A 16686-nucleotide genomic window follows, 5' to 3' on the forward strand; every position below is an offset into this window, starting at 1 on the left:
GCTTTTCTTAATTACTTTTCTCCGCATATAGTATCTCCTCATTTCACTCAGGAATAAGTCCACATCTAAAGCAGCAACACCTACCACTCAGACATGCATACTTAGATTGATACCACAGATACATTCAGTGGTTTCACTGGCTCAAACCACACTGGGCTTTGGGGTCTTAACCTTATACCATAGAAGCAAAGTCTCATCTTCCCTTGAGTATTACTGGAATGGTTTTCAAAAATTTCCAAGGAAAAATGATGTCCCAGAAATCAGTTTGGTAAGTAGGGAGTTCAACATTTTCCTTTCATTACTAAAAAAAACTACAGGCATCATAAAACTTCAGAGAGCCACAACGTTAGGTAGGTAGAAAGTGTTTTTGTGAATATACAAGACCGCTTGCGGATGTGCTTTTTAAGGCAACACAATACTGGCGTGTTTCACATCATCCCCTTTCTCAAATCCCTCAGTGATACCACTGTCCTTTTACACTTACAGCTCTTCCTGCCTCTTCCCTCAGATGAATGCACGATTGCTTCAATGCTCCATTTAGTGTCTCTGTCAGATGGCACTTCACCAGCCAGGCTGAAAGATCATGCCCTCCCTCCAGCCAGCATTACTCTCTCTCCTCTTACCCCATCTATCCCTTTCTTCCTAGCCATGGTAGAAGAAAAAATAAACATTTGGTCTTTGTCCCTACTTCCTGGCAAACAGCTCCTAAAACCCTTACAATTTCCTAAGTGCTAAAAAAGAAAAAAAATTCTTTTGTAAGACAAAGAGATGTTTCATTAGAGATAGGGGCTGGGTGTAGCTACCTTCAGGATGGGGCCTGGTTGCCAGAAAAACCAAGCCATTAGAGGGGTTGGAACTTTTGGGCCCACCCTGACATCCAGGGAGCGGGGTCGCAGGGGGGATGGACATTGAGTTCAATCACCAATGACCAGTGATTTGATCAATCACACTTACTTAATTAAACATCTATAAAAACCTCTAACCAACAGGGTTCAGACAGCTGGATCAACAAATGGATGTGCTGGGAAGGACATGGAAGCTTGTGTCACTCCTGTTCCTCATCTTTCCCTATGCATCTCTTCTATTTGGCTATTCCTGACCTGCGTCCTTTAAAATTAACCAATAATGATAAGTAAAGTAACTTCTTAAGTTCTGTGAGCTGTTCTAGTAAATTACCAAGCCTGAGGAGGAGAACATGAGAGCCCCTATGTTTGCAGTTCGCTGGCCAGAAGTGTGGCAAGCATGGTGACCTCATTTGCAACTGGTGTCTGAAATCTGAGACCTTGATCTGTAATGACTAACACTAACTCCAGAAAATAAAAAGTCCTGGGCTTAAGACAGATTACAAGCAGGAAGTATCAGTGAGAAAACTTCTGAGACCCCACAGGATGAGCCGGGCAAAAGGTATCATCAGGGAGCCACCACACAGGCCAATAAGGTGGGAGAACCCGTGTCTACTCCAGGCTCTGTCACTTTACTAGTGGCCTGAGTTTCCTCACTCATGAAATGCAGATGCTGCACCAGAAACCTTACGAGGCCCTTTCTTCACGACCATTCAACACAAGCTAGTGGACACATCCCCAGATCCTTCCACCTTAGAGTTTCTCCATCCCAAATCACTTCACTCCCTCTAGGGATCCTTTCCACTAATTCTTGCCAAGACAGGAGACAGGCAATTAGCAACACGATTTTCTTTCAGGTGCCTTATCCAAGGACGTTAACTTTTTTTTTTTTTAATCGTGGTGAAATACACATGACCTAAAACTTACCATTTCAGCCATTTTTAAGTACAAGTTGATCCTTCAACAAACTGGGTGTGAACTCTACAGGTCCACCCATTGGTGGATTTTTTTCAATAAACACATTATAGTCCTATATATGTATTTTCTGATTTCGGTTCATCCTAAACAATGCATGGTATATGGTGGTATCATTCTAAAGAAAGGTAACTTCTGGGTCAACTGACCAAGCCGCCAACATCACAGAGTATAGACTACATTTGCTGAAAGGTTTGCTCCAGACTCAAATCACTTCCATCTCTCAGAATAATGTTATAAACCTGTTCAATCCTCCTTGCAAAGTCAGACATGGCTCTAAGCACTGCGTGAAGTGAGACACATAAAGTTTTACCCTTTCTAAGGATTTCATTGATCACATTCTCTTACTCTCACAACTTCCTTTGTCCTTCAGTGAAAACTCACTAGCAAGTTAGGAAGAGAGTATAAGCAATAAGCTTATACCAGATGGTATTTAGAGATAAACATTATTTTCAATGAGTGCTTGAAGGCTTCCATGTTTTTATTTTCAACATTTTGAAAGTGGACAAGTGCTAAGGGCCCAATTCTCTAAGTTCTGCTTAGAGGAAGTAGTGTGTACTTCCTTTAGTAACTATAAACTAAAGACTGTCCACAGAAAGAAGTGTTATTTATAACTGCATGCTACCAGATGGCTTATCTCCTTATCACATCCCTAAAAAAGTCTAGAATAAATGTCTTCCGTGGACTTGATTTCAGAGAGAGGTATCAGTTCATAGCTTGCTAACTTACTGTACTTAAACGGTCATTGCACATGGAACATAGTGGTCATAATTAGGTTTATCAAGTAGTTACTAGAGAACAGCCACGTTAAAATTTTTCTCTGCATTATCTTACTGAAACCACAAGGGGCGCTCCTATTTCCTCACCAATGAGGAAGCTGTGTGAGAGTTTAAGTGACTTGCCCCAGGCTATTCAGCTAGTAGTGGGCAGAGCTAGGAAACCAGGTCCAACTCTAAAAATGCATGCTCTTTTTCTTTTTTAAAAGTTATTTTTTAACTTTTTTTAATGTTTATTTATTTCTGAGAGAGAGAGACAGAGAGAGAGAGAGAGAGAGAGAGACAGAGCATGAGCCATGGAAGGACAGAGATAGAGGGAAACACAATCTGAAGCAGGATCCAGGCTCCCAGCTGTCAGCACAGAGCCCGACACAGGGCTCAAACTCACAAACTGTGAGACCATGAGCTGAGCCAAAGTCGGACGCTCAACTGACTGAGCCACCCAGGCACCCTAAAAAATGCATGCTCTTAACTATCATGTTATATATACTTCTTCCATATGTACAATTAAATACATATGCATATATATGTATACATACATATGCATATATATGTATGTTTATACATATGCATAAATGTATATATACACACACACACACCCACACACACACACACAATTAGGTGCATTTGCTTGATTCTTTAACATCTACAAGATCCTTGAGGGCAAGGAATTTGTGTCTGTTGGACTCCCAGAACCCAGCACACGAGTCTGGCATTGAGTGGGCTGCCAATAATTTTCCTGAATGAATAAAAGTATAGACTTACATAGAAATCATAGGTGTAGATATGTATACGCCTATATTATAAATGTGTCTACATATCGACATGAAAAAAAAAAAAAAAAACAGAATATCCTGGCAAAAAAAGATGATTTAACTGTTCTGTTTTTCTCTTCTCAATAACATGATTTTATTTCCAGATCCTTAGGGAAAGAACAAATGAGTCACACTATAGCATAGGGAGTCATGGAAGGTAAAGCTATAGAAATGGGAATGACACTATATTACTCTGAAATTAATTAACAAGTCAAATGTTAGGTACAAAAGCCAATTTGCCAGATCAATATTTTTAAAAAATAATTTAGTGGAGATAACAGATTAGGAACGTAAGAACAGAAAACTGATTTAAAATCTCAAGATATAAAGAACGAGAGGCATAATTCACTGCCTCTCCCTTGCTTTTGGAAGAAGCCACTACATGACACAGCAATTCACATCTCTTAAATTATCTTTCATATTTATAACACTTCCTGAAATTCCTGACTTAATGTATGCAGTTTGTGATAAAATACTACGTGGAAGTAAGTAGCCTTTCGTGTTTTGTTTTTCAAATAACATCTGGAGTCTGGTAAACACTGTACAAGTCTCAACATCAGAAGACCTGGGACTTAATCCTGACTCTGAAAATCAAATTCAAAATCTGGGGCAAAGTCAACACCTCTCTCCATTCCATGAATTCTCATAAGAAATGAATCTAAGACCACATTCCTCTTTTTACACAAGCAGGAATATTTTGAGGATATGAGAAACGAAGGGAGAGAGAGAGAGGGAAAGCACTTTGGACTCTTCAGGGGGAAAGAAAACCTCTATAAATGTAAAGAATAAGCACTTTGACTGGACTCCTCCCAAAAGCACTAGGCAGCCCGGGGTATAGTCAGGGTGATCACACCAGAATGCAGGGTCTGAGGCTTATCTCTTTGTCTGGAACCAAAAACACACTTCACACTAATAATCTAGAAAGCTAATGTGGGGAAGGGCTTGGGGGACTGTCTTCAAGCTGAGAGACTGCACTTTTTCTTCCCAAACAATTGGTAATGATTCTGACAGAGAGGTGCCATGGGAAAATGGTTTATGAATATGGACTGTTGTGTGGGAAAAACTATAAAGAACAGAATTATTCTGTGTGTTGGAAAATACACATAAGTGAAGTTAACTTTTGCTGACTTCCACATGTGATGAGATAGAGGTCTTAACTGCAATCGTTAAGCCTAAGTTAGGGGCTAAGATACCAGGGAGATATTGGGAGATTCATTGTAAAACCAAGAAGAAAACTGCCCAGGGGAGCCCACATATGCAAGAGATGGAAAGGGAAGCCCACAGAGTGGAAGACAGAATGTCAAGCCCAGCTGAGAGGGTCTGGTCCTGGAGGTAGCATATAAGCTTCTGGCTGTCAATTCATACCACAAAGCACACCAAGACAGGAGATTCAAACCTCAGCAAGTGGCCCGCACTGTACACCTACTCCACCTAGAATTTCATGAGTACCCCTCCTCTGGCCAGAAAAGCTGCTCAGACCTGGTCTTTGGGCTTTGGACCCAAATAAATAAGGGAGCCTTTGCAGGCCCTACCATGCTCCTTTCTTCTCAGCCCTTTCCAGGTAAACAGAGCACATGGAAAAAATAAACAGCCTTTGAGAGGAAGCCAGAAACCTGGGCTTTGGTTCTGACTTCCTAAAGGTCAGTGGGGCAAAAACTTCCTATTACTGTTGAAGTAGGGGACCATAACTAGGGATTTTGAAATCCAAACTCTCTGTAGGCAAGGACTAGGATTTTTTTTTTTTTTTTAATGTTTACTTTTGAGAGAGAGCATGCGTGCAAGAGGGAAAGGGCAGAGAGACAGGGAGAAAGAGGATCTAAAGTGGGCTCCTTGCCGTCAGCACAACCCAATGTGGGGCTCGAACACATGAACCGTGAGCTCATGACTTGAGCTAAAGTCTGACGCTTACCTGACTGAGCCACCCAGGTGCCCCAACGACTGTGATGTTTATCACAGCAATTAACTGCCCCTAGCACACAGCACATGCTCATTACATGTTTATTAAATAAATGAAAGAAAAAGAACTTAATCTGGCCCAACAAAAAACAAGAGGAAGTGCTGAAGGGGACAAGATTTTCAAAAAGGAAATGTTCCAATAGACAGGTACTTGGAAAAAAATAACTGGCTCTAGACTAATGAGTGCTGACTATGGGGCAGGCACAGTGTTGACTGCTCTCTCTAACCTCTTTCTAATCCTCCGAACAACCCAGTATCCTCATGTGTTGTTGTTAGTCCCATTTTGTAGATGAGGAATCTACAAATGACAGATGACAGAATCAAAAGATGTCATCCTCTTCCCATGAGGCCACCATGCCAGTAAGTGGCAGAACTAGGACGTGGGCCTATGTCTGAATCATTTTAAAACCAGTCCTCTTAACCATGTTACTGCCAGCCATTTCACCCATCATGGCCTACTCTCCAAGCCAGCACCAGACGCCAGGGCGATTGCCAAAATTTACTGTGCACCCCAAGAATTGCTTGCTACAACCCCTAGCAAAATGTACAGATGAAGCAGTAAGCCAAACAAGGGCAAGAACACCTAAGGCCCCACGACTCTTTAAAGCTAAATTTCAGATGGAAACCCAGGCTACTGACCTCTGCTTTCATCATGTAACAATGGTTCTGTTATTCAGCACAGCAGGACGAACCTGACTGAGGATGGCAAATAATCACATTAGCAAACTCTTCACTCTTTCATTTAACGTTTCTGTTATAACCCCAATCCATTATGCTGACCTTCTGTCCTCCCAATCTTAGAGCACACATGGCTTTCCCTTCCCAGGAGTGCCATACACTGTGAAAAAGAGAGCTTATAAAAGCCCTTTTACTGAGCACATACCAAACTAAGAACGACAACTTACAAGTCATTCTCCAAAGCCCTAGCTGGTTAGCTAACAAATTCTTTAAACAGCTCTAATGCTCCTATAAGGATGAGGTAAATATGTTACAGCAAAACTAAAAAAAAGCAAGCACACAAGGACACAGGCATGCACACATGCGTGCACTCGTGCGCACACACACACACACACACACACACACCTCACTATTTTTACTTTTACTTTGAGCATGGAGAGGGCTTGATGTTTCAGGACTAAAGGGCAAGGACAGGGCAGCTGTGGCTCAGGGTACCAACGGCTGAGCACTTACTTCAAGAAAATGAAAGCAGTGGAAAAAGACAAAACTCCTTCTCTGCTTACTATGAATTCCTCAAAGGGCTGTGCCCTGTCTTCCCTGTCTGGATGTCAAGGACCTAGCAGAGGGATCTTGCCAACTACTGCCATCCTTTCAAAGGGCACCTCCTCAGAGAAGCCCTTAAAGCTCCAACCAGCAGAAAACAGAGTTCATCGAGGCTCCCACCTCTACCATACCAGCAACAATTCTTACCACGGTGCCTCTGGATTAATCTGATCACTACCCAACCTACAGGCTTCTCAACAACCAGGTCTGTCTCATGCATCTTTGCATCCCCAAGAGAGCCCTGGAACATAGTAAGTGCTCAGTAAATGCAAGCTGAGCCCCCATTCAGAGTGTATCAATGACAAAAACACAGCCAAATCTGTCAATTATAAAGAGCTGGAAGAGAAGACTACTACCATAAATGACAGTGCTGATAGTCACAACGATTTCTATACGCTGTTTCTCAAAGTTGAAAATCATAAAAAAAATTGAATTTCATGGACAGAAGACATAGGCTCTGAATTGTTTCAAAATGCAGCTATAAACATAGAGAAATTTCTCAAAAGTTTTCTTTCAAACTACTTTAAAAAATAGTTGCATAAAAAAATAGCTGTATGGGGGCGCCTGGGTGGCTCAGTCGGTTGGGCATCCGACTTCGGCTCAGGTCATGATCTCGCGGTCTGTGAGTTCAAGCCCCGCGATGGGCTCTGTGCTGACAGCTCAGAGCCTGGAGCCTGTTTCAGATTCTGTGTCTCCCTCTCTCTCTGACCTTCCCCCGTTCATGCTCTGCCTCTCTCTGTCTCAAAAATGAATAAATGTTAAAAAAATTTTTTTTAAAAATAGCTGTATGGCAAGTGTATGTGGGGGGGAAATAGCCTAAAATCAATGTATATGGTGGTGGAGGGAAGGGAAGTTTTATTTGGTTACAAGCTTACTAGGGGCCAACAGTGAGAAGCTGCCCTTCCTGTTGCTGCTGCACTATTCATAAAAATAATAATAGGACTCTCAAGAATAATGCTACAGTACTAATAATGATTAAAATGTATCATATGCTTGCCATTTGCTAAATATCATGCTAGGTGATACAAACTTTCTCTCTGTCCCTCACAATTCTATGAAGTCAGAATCTTCTATCCCCACTTAGGAAAAGAAGCAAACTGAGTTCCAGAGTAGTAAAGTGACTTTCCCAGGATCATACAACTGGTAAGCCAGAAGTATAGCAAAAACATTCAAACCCAGTTCTATTGGATTCCACTGGCTCACCTCCTCACTGCTGACATAATCTGAGATCTGATGAGAGAAAATGATGGAAAAGGACAGTCCTAGAATTAATAGCATGGATCAGGGGACATATTGAATATTGCGTACGGTTCTGGGTGCCCGTTGAGAAAAAAGGATTTTTCCCTCCCACTCTTGTTATTCAGAGGAATGTAATGCAGCTTGCCTTGGACTGGAAACCAAGTTATCCAAGGTGCACCTGAAGGTTGGGGATGCTTATCTAGAAAGACAAAGACAGAGGGGCACAGGTTGGGACTATCTCCAGGTATTTGGAAAGCTTTTGTGTACAAGACAGAGAGAAGATGTGTTCTGTGTTCTCACCAAGTACAGAATGAGGTGAAACTTCAGGACAGGATACTCTGGTTGGTCACAGCAACCTCACAACAATGAGAATATCTGATAACACAAGTTGCCACAGGTGTTAGAGCGGCTGCGGGATCAGAGCTGTCCGGTGTACCAAAGAAGGGATTCCTACAGAGGCAGAGGCTGAAGGTCTTCATTTCCCACTTTTAAATCCACTGGTCCTCCAAACTGAGAGGGGAGGCCAAGATACACGTGAGTGTCCTGCTCTGTTTGCTCAGGGAGAGTCAACAGTAACATGAGGCTGTAAAGGCTTTCTCTCCACTTGGGAGAAAAAGAATTATTTTCCCTGACACAGTCCCAAGACACTGTTTTCCTTTTAGCACATACTAAGTACAATGTAAACCATATTAATTTACTATCAAATTTAAGTCAGCTTCATTAACACCTGAATGTTTTTTTTTTCATTTTTGATACTAGGTTACTTCTCCTTCAAATCGATTTATTCATGCCCCTAAAACATCCTCATTAAAAATATGGGAATGAGGTCCTTAGAGCAGGTAAAAGTCCTCAGTCAGCTCCTCGTCCTAGCACAACCTAGGTACCAATGATGGCTTGCTGCACTGATTAGGCTGCTGTTGGGTAATCGCTGGGTGTGGCAGGCTCAACTAAGAACGATGACATGATATTTACTGGGTTTTACCAGACTGAAACAAGGACAGTCGCATGCCAATGGCAGAGGAGGACTAGGAAGACAGGCTAAGTAGGAATCTAACATTCTTGCTGTACAAAATTCATTGATTCATGCAGTGGCAGGAGACCAGAGGAGGGGTTACTGGGAAAAGAAGTAATCAAGTGTGGAGTGTAGAGGATGGACCAAAGTGATGTCCCAAGTGCCATCATCCCAAGTCCCAAGGGCAATCACCGCATGGAAAACAAGATTTTGAGCAGGACTGACAAGTGTGGCACCTGCCAGCACACTGTACATGCAGATTTCAGGTCAGAGGGAAGGCATGCGCCATGTGTGACAGCCAGGGGCTCCGAGTGTCATTCAAAACCGTGTCATTCAATGCAGACAAGGAGGGCTTACCACCTCCCTGGTCAATCCTATACCGTGACAAAGCAGCCTGGCAAAACAGGATACAGTTCCAAAAATGTCTGGAGCTATACAATCTAATTGAACAATCAAATTACACACCAACAAAAACAAAGCAAACTCAATCTCTGGCTAAAAGAATTTGGCAAGCAGCCGGATTCATTCAAAGCAGGAATGGTTTTTGAAAAACTTTATTCCCGCTGGACTTGAATGAACCATGAAGCACTAGCAAGTTTCTCATTTAAGGATGACAATGTGTTATGCCAGCCAACGGTAAGGAGAGAAGGAGTTCTGAGCATTCTTTATTTATAAATATCACTTTCTTCCCCAACATTCCTCATCAACTCTGCCTGAGAGAAGCATATAATACCCCAAGTAGGCAGTCAAAACATAATTTAAACAAAAACAATACACAACAACACTTCTGAGGTATAAAGTACTTTCACATGCAGCATCATCAAATTTAACTTCACAACAAATTCATGATAAAAGTAAAATTATTCCCAACTTGTAGATAAGGAAAGTTAAGATATCCTAAGTTTAGGGGTACCTGCATGCATTCGTCAGTTAACTGTCTCACTCTTGGTTTTGGCTCAGGTCATGATCTCATGGTTCATGAGTGTGAGCCCCCCTCATTGGGCTCTGCACTGGCAGTGGAGAGCCTGCTTGGGATTCTTTCTCTCCTTCTCTCTCTCTCTCTGTCCCTCCCCTACTTGTGCTGTCTCTCTCTAAAAATAAATAAATAAACTTAAAAAAAAGAGAGATATACTAAGTTTACAGAAATTCCTTTAATATTAAGTGGCACAGCTATAATCCAAGTTACTTTGACTCATTCCAAGACTGGAGTTCTTTCCCTCAGGAAAAAAAAGCTGCCCGAATGAAACCATATACCTCAAAGTTAGAGTGGAAAATATATCATAGATCACACCATCCTCTCACACAATCAGCAAGCAAGTCGGCATGGTACGTGGGTAGTGTGAGTGAGTATGCGGGTGCTGGAAATTAGGGTGCTATGTAAGCTCAACACATTCTTTACTGAAAGCACTACATACTGCCATAGATTAATATGGGCCTTGGGGTGAGGTAACTGAAAAGGGAAAAAAATGACCTTTTTTTGTTTGTTTGTTTGGTTAAAAGAAATAGTAGCAGCAATGGTAACACTCTGGACTGTATCTGTGTGGAAAGAGGTGATGCCATCTTAAGCAGCTCCAGAACACACACACACACACACACACACACACACACACACACACACACATATGCACACACCCTCCACATAACCTCCTACCAGCTAAGAACAAACCAACCCTCACTTCATATGGTCAAATACATCAGCCTCTCTCAGAATTGTGTGTACAAAGCACACAAGATATTTCCACCACCTGCTTCTGCCATAAATGACTGCCCAATAAAATAAGCACTAATGATTAACTTTTGCTCCCTGGAAGTCACTGAATGAGAAAAAGATATTCCCTGAATAGACTTTGCATACAGAACACTGACTTTTCTCAAGCTCCCCAAAGAAGCTTTAAAATGATTTGCCATTATGAGTTAGTCTTGGAACTAACACATATGCATGGCATGGAAGAGGTCAGTTCCTGAGTTGAAATGTTTACTAATCACGTGGACATTTTGGTTCAAAACTCTCCCTGAAAATGTCTGTTTCCAAGCAGCCTTTGCTTTTGAAACACCTGAAATATGAATAGTGGTCACACTCAATTCTAGGTCTCTGGAACTGGCTTTGTTACAGGACCAGCTATTATGCACCACATTCTTTGCTAGGCACTGGAGATACACAGGCCATTAGGGAAAGAAGGCAAATAAATTGAGACCTCAGTGAGAAATAGGAGTTTTAACCAAACCAGATGAAAACTACTATAGTTGTGAGGAACTGCAGAGCTCAAATTCCAGAGAAGAGGGAAGCTCAGAGATGACCTTTCCCATTCTTAGTTTCACCTAGAGGTCTGCTGATTCACAAAGGCAGCAGCTATAAGGCTGAGAAGCTGAATAGAACTCTCAATAGACTCGTGGCCTAAGGAAACAAAAAATGGAATTACAAGACCCTTCAAGGAAGAAGAGCCATAGTAAAACCCCTGACTTTTGGTTGGCATCCTAAAAACTACATCCAGACAAGCCCTCACAGGGACTGAAGTGCACCTTCAAAACATCCCAACTCCTGATTGGAATTAGCTCATCTGAAATGGAAGTTTCCACAGGCAAAGGTATATCCTCTCTAGAGAAAGATCACGCTATCCAGATCTCCAATAATATCTATAATTTTTCATATGCATTGTCCGGTACTCAGCCAAAAATAGCCAGGCATGTGAGAAAACAATATGTGACCAAACCCAACCATGACAACAGAAGCAGGTCAAAGGGTAGCTAGAGACTAGAGTTATGAGATGCAGACTTTAACATATGATGACTAAAAACCACAGTGAGATTGCACTATACATTGACTAAAACTGTTTAAATTAAAAATATTAACAATATCCAGTGTTAACCTGGAGACCAGTTTTTGTCCTTTTCCTCTGGTTAAAAGAAATACAGTACATACAGTAAACTGTTAATATATGTTACATCTAAATGGCAGGTATGTATTATACTATTTTCTGTACCATCCTGAATTTTTATTAAATTTTATAACTAAATGTTTGAAGAAGAAGTAAAAGGTATGGCTAGAAAGATCAGCAAGGATTAAATGATCTTAGCCTTGAGAACTTGTGTTCAAGAAACTGTACTTTCTTCTTTAGACAAGAAGCCACTGAAGGGTTTTAAACAGAGGAGTGACTGCGTTAAATCTGTTCTCTGTAGACGTCATTGTAGCTGCATAGTGCAGAGAGATGGAAGGCAGGGGCCCAGCTGGGAGGCTGTTGCAGTACCCCAGATGGGACATGCCAGTGGCACTGGAAATGAAGGAAGTTGTAAAGATTTGAATGATGGAATCTGAGTTCTCTAGGAAGTTGGGGTTTAGTTCTCAAAACAGATGAATTTTAGCCCATTCAAATCAGGAAGCAAATGAGGCCACTGTGACCAAGAGAAATCTAAAATCAGAACAATTTATAAAGCAAGGACGACATCTAAGATAGCTCCTGGGACTGGGGAAAACAAGAGAAATGTGAATTTTTCTGTAAATCCTTAGAAGACACACAAGCAGTTATAAGACTGGAAGCTAATAAGCGCTCAGCTCGACAACAGATGGTCAGATAGATACATTCACAACTTGCCAGAATCCTGAAGCCTTGTGCACCCCCTTGCAAACATGCAGATGCTTTTATCCGAGGGGGAAAAATTCTATTTCTGACTCTGACAGCAAATGCCAAGTCACATCTTGCCAGTAGAGAATGGCATCTCCCAACCACAAACCTACCGAGAATTTCACAACCTTATTCTCATTTTGGAGAGAAGAGTTGTCTTTGACCGCTACTTGCACCAGCCCTGCCAGAAAGTACAAGGGAAATGAGTGGGGGAATGACAGTTTCCGAAGAACTCAGCTTTTTCATCTGCACCCAAGAAAGTAGGTTTGTGTCTCCAGATTATTCATGAGCAGCCCACGTGTTATTCTGTGAAGAAAAATCAAGCACATCAAACAAATTTGTCCTTATATTCCGAAAAATGGCCTGAGGCACAGAGCCTGACAGTTTCTTCAATTACTCGAGCTGCTTAACCCTCCACTGACAAGAGACTGAAGAATTAATTTTCTTTATAGTTACTCTTAGTTGCCTTTTCAAAAGGTTAAGGTTTAAAATTGAGCATATTAAGTTCCCAGTCTAGCTAGTTTTGGTATAAATATATATTCTTGGTTCTGACTTATGAATGTCTAGCTTGCTAGAGATAGGATTTTTAAATGGTTCTTTCCCCCCACACAACAAAAAATATTCAGACACGGTTGTTTTTTTTTAAGGAAGTACTTCTCACCTACATGCCCATGTAGTCCCTCAATTTTTGTATGTTCTTCTGGCAGAGCCTGGTTTTAAGTGGCACAGTTGAATGTTAGTTGCATTTAACATTCTTCCCATACCAGAGTAGGTAAAACTTAAATAAACGTGGTTGTCTTAATTCCCAAGGCATATGATGTACCGAACTGACATACTGCAGAGTGCAGGAAATAATCACTAAATGACTCAACTTCCTGACTCAACATTGACCAGAAAATACTTTCTCGTTTTTCTCTAAATAACACTCCTGAATCAAAATTTCAGCCAATCAAAACTCGGGCACTTAGCTGCATGATAAATACCATCTAGCATATCTCACTGGTTATTACTAAAAACATTAATGAATTTTGCATAGTTATTTAGATATCTTACTCTGATCAAATTTATGAGGCTGAATAATAATTTCTAAAGTTATAGGCAGATTCACTCAAATAATTATTACCATCACCATCCAGAAGTACATAAAATGCTTGTAGATATTTCTACACAGCGCTTTAAACTTGAAATGAGAGACACGTACTTAATATCCCTTTGGGGAAATTCCAAGATTAATTTCAAGAGCAGACAAATACTCTTCAGAAACACATGAAATTCTTGCCACAGACCGCCTAGGGGATGGATATAATCTTCTCATGATACAGTCTGAGAATGATACTCACTGGGTTAAGTGTTTTTTCAACAGAATGGTGAACGGTCCACCAGTCTGAAGTCCATTCCCATGCGTTCCCCACTATATTGTATAAGCCATAACCATTGGGAGGAAAGGCGTCGACCTAAAAATTAAAAAAAGGGAACATGCTGTCAAAGTATTCACCTTCTTTGGAAAATCTCTTTGCTGCAAAAATGCACTAAAAGAAGTAGAACTTCAAGGTATGAATATTAATTTTCATTCTGACCATCAAACTGCAATTTGGCCAATGTAAAAACAAAGAAAGAGACATGTTTTGCTTTGATTTCTCAAGGGGAGTTTAGAAACCTAAGGAGAGTTTATACTACATGGTAAGGAAGCCAACAAAACTCTTCCTAACAGACAAATAATGACCAAATCTGTACCTGATGGGGGAGGGGGGAGATGATGATTTCAACTCTCAAAAGCGTAACAGAAACATCATATCAGACCCACTATAAATTTTACCATCAGAGCTAAGATATGTGGCCACATAATGTCTTTTACATTGAAAAACGCCAAGTCACTTCTGTCCTCTCTACCCACCAGCCCCCTCCAACTCACTATCTTATCTTTAAGCCTCAGTCATTATCATCAAAACACTGAGACGACTTGTTTTTCTAAAGAAAATGTGAATTCATTATCAAGCATATTTGTAAGAAAAGGTTTGCAGTCAGTCTCTGGAACCTGGAAGTATGAGGCCAACTGAGATTCATCAGCAAGCAATCATATCACATTTCAGAGGCAGGTCAGACAATCTGCCACATAATATTGTCACAGACAAAGAGCCAAAGTATAAAGCTTTTTTAAGAAGGAGGGAAGGGAGAGGGGTAAGAAAAAACTTTAACTGAAAAAGTTAGTGTAGACAATTACACTATTTTAGCGACTTAAAATATTTTCCCAACATTTTTTAATGGAAATTCTCAAACATAAAGAAAATTTTCATTTTTTTAAATGAAAATATATCAAGTTATCTTTGGGTTTTTATTTTTTATTTATTTATTTTGAGACAGAGAGAGAGAGAGAAAGTACAATCAGGGAGAGCAGAGGGAGAGAGAGGGAGAAAGAGAAAAGGAGAGGGAGAGGAAGAAGAAGAGAGAGAGAGAGAGAAGGAGAGGGAGAGAGAGGAGGAGACAGAAAGAAAGAGAGAGAGAAAGAGAGAGAGAATCCTAAGCAGGCTCCACACTCAGTGCAGAGCCTGACACAGGGCTCCGTCCCACAACCCTGGGACCATAACCTGAGCGGAAATCAAGAGTCAGATGCTCAATCAACTAAACGCCCCAGGCGCCCCTATCTTTGGGTTTTAAAAAATATTTTTGTAAAAAATAAAAATAATAATATAAAATACAAAAATACATATGTTTTTGTAAATCCATGGGGTTTTTTTTCCCCATACTAATGACGTAGGACTAAAGAAATGAATAAACTAAAAATTCACCTCCATTTGACACATGAATATGGAAGCACCTGATACTTGGGCAGTTCAGAGCACGTCAAAGTTATGAAGCTACTTCCTAAAAGAACTTCATCTGGATAATTTGGAAAGCTAAAAAATTTTGCCACTCTCCTTCCATATTCAGCATTCATTATGGAAACAGCAGTCTTTATTTACTGCATCATTCAGTAATTCCATGCATGTCAAGTGAAGGCAGGAAGGGATCAATGGCATAAAGACATCAAAGAGCTTACTGAGGGAGAAAAAATATATACCCAAAACAAAAAAATCTAATTTTGTAAGACAGAGTGGGATGAGTAGGGAAATGAGTGGGGAAAAAATGTCTCAGAAATTCCCAAGAGGGAGAGGATTTCTGGCTGCAGAGATTTCCGGTTGCAGATTTCTGGCTGTATCCTCCTCTACAAAGGTAGAAGAGTCTCATTGGAATCAAGTTCACAGTTCTAAACTGAGAGAGACAGTAAAGGTGGAGAGGCCACAGGCATAAACCGTTCTTCAAGAATTTAGAGATGATCGGAAAGAGTAAGGTGGGATAATAGCTGCAAGGAATGGAAAGAAAAAGAAGAAATTAATTTGTTTCAAGAAGAGAAGAGAAAGAGCCAGGGGCACAAGAGCAATTAAAAGATGCAACAAACATTCTGGAGGGAAGAATCATTTCTCAGGCTCATAGAACACACAAGCGGAGGGGGCTCAAGTTCATGTGCCTGAGGTCCTTTTTATGTGCCCACACTTAGCAGCTACTGAGCAAGCAATTTAACCTATCTGGTGCTCTTAAACCATTCAGATGGGGAAATAAAATTGACTCAAACTTTGGGGTTTTCTTCCCCCTTTAAAAAATCTGATGTTTAAGTGAGATAAAATCTGGAAGTCACCATCCCTAAAATTACCATCTATGAGTATGCCATTAAGGAGAAGAAACTGTGTAACTGCTCATTGTTAAATTAATTGCACTAACCAAAGCTTCCTTCCAGGAACCTCACAAGAAAACAAATGTGCATGAGAAATATTTCAAACCTGCTGAATGATTGCTATGCATTAAAACCAAAACACACTAATAGTTGTATGAAAGCGGCTAACAAAATAAAAATCCAATTCGTAAGATTCACTGTGGTCAGAATAGTTTGCTCCGTCCAGACCAGAAGTAATAGCATACATAAAATATCAGGTGAGAGAGCTGTTTCACTGTAGTCCACCCCACCATTGAAGTTAAATTCCTTCTCTCTAATGAACAGACTGTGTGGACACAACAGCTCAAGTGGACTCAAGGTAACTGTCTGGGTCAACAGTCCTATTTTGAAGATACAGATCTTGCTAAGTCTCATTCCAAACACAGGTGGAAGCCACCTCCCTGTGCCCTCCTGCTTCTTTC

General features: G+C 40.8%; 1 protein-coding gene across 1 annotated transcript in view; it reads right to left on the reverse strand.

The window, feature by feature from the left end:
• SUMF1 (sulfatase modifying factor 1) overlaps positions 1-16686 on the reverse strand; it is a 99537-nt gene that overhangs the window by 26441 nt on the left and 56410 nt on the right. The window contains exon 7 of the mRNA XM_047095106.1: positions 13857-13970. Coding sequence (XP_046951062.1) covers positions 13857-13970 — 114 coding nt within the window. The remainder of the gene's footprint in view (positions 1-13856; positions 13971-16686) is intronic.

The sequence above is a fragment of the Lynx rufus genome, unplaced genomic scaffold, assembly GCF_022079265.1.
Source record: "Lynx rufus isolate CCGP_SWC_20201006 ecotype Redwood Valley unplaced genomic scaffold, mLynRuf1.p SCAF_4, whole genome shotgun sequence".
In the NCBI taxonomy this organism is placed as follows: domain Eukaryota; kingdom Metazoa; phylum Chordata; class Mammalia; order Carnivora; family Felidae; genus Lynx; species Lynx rufus.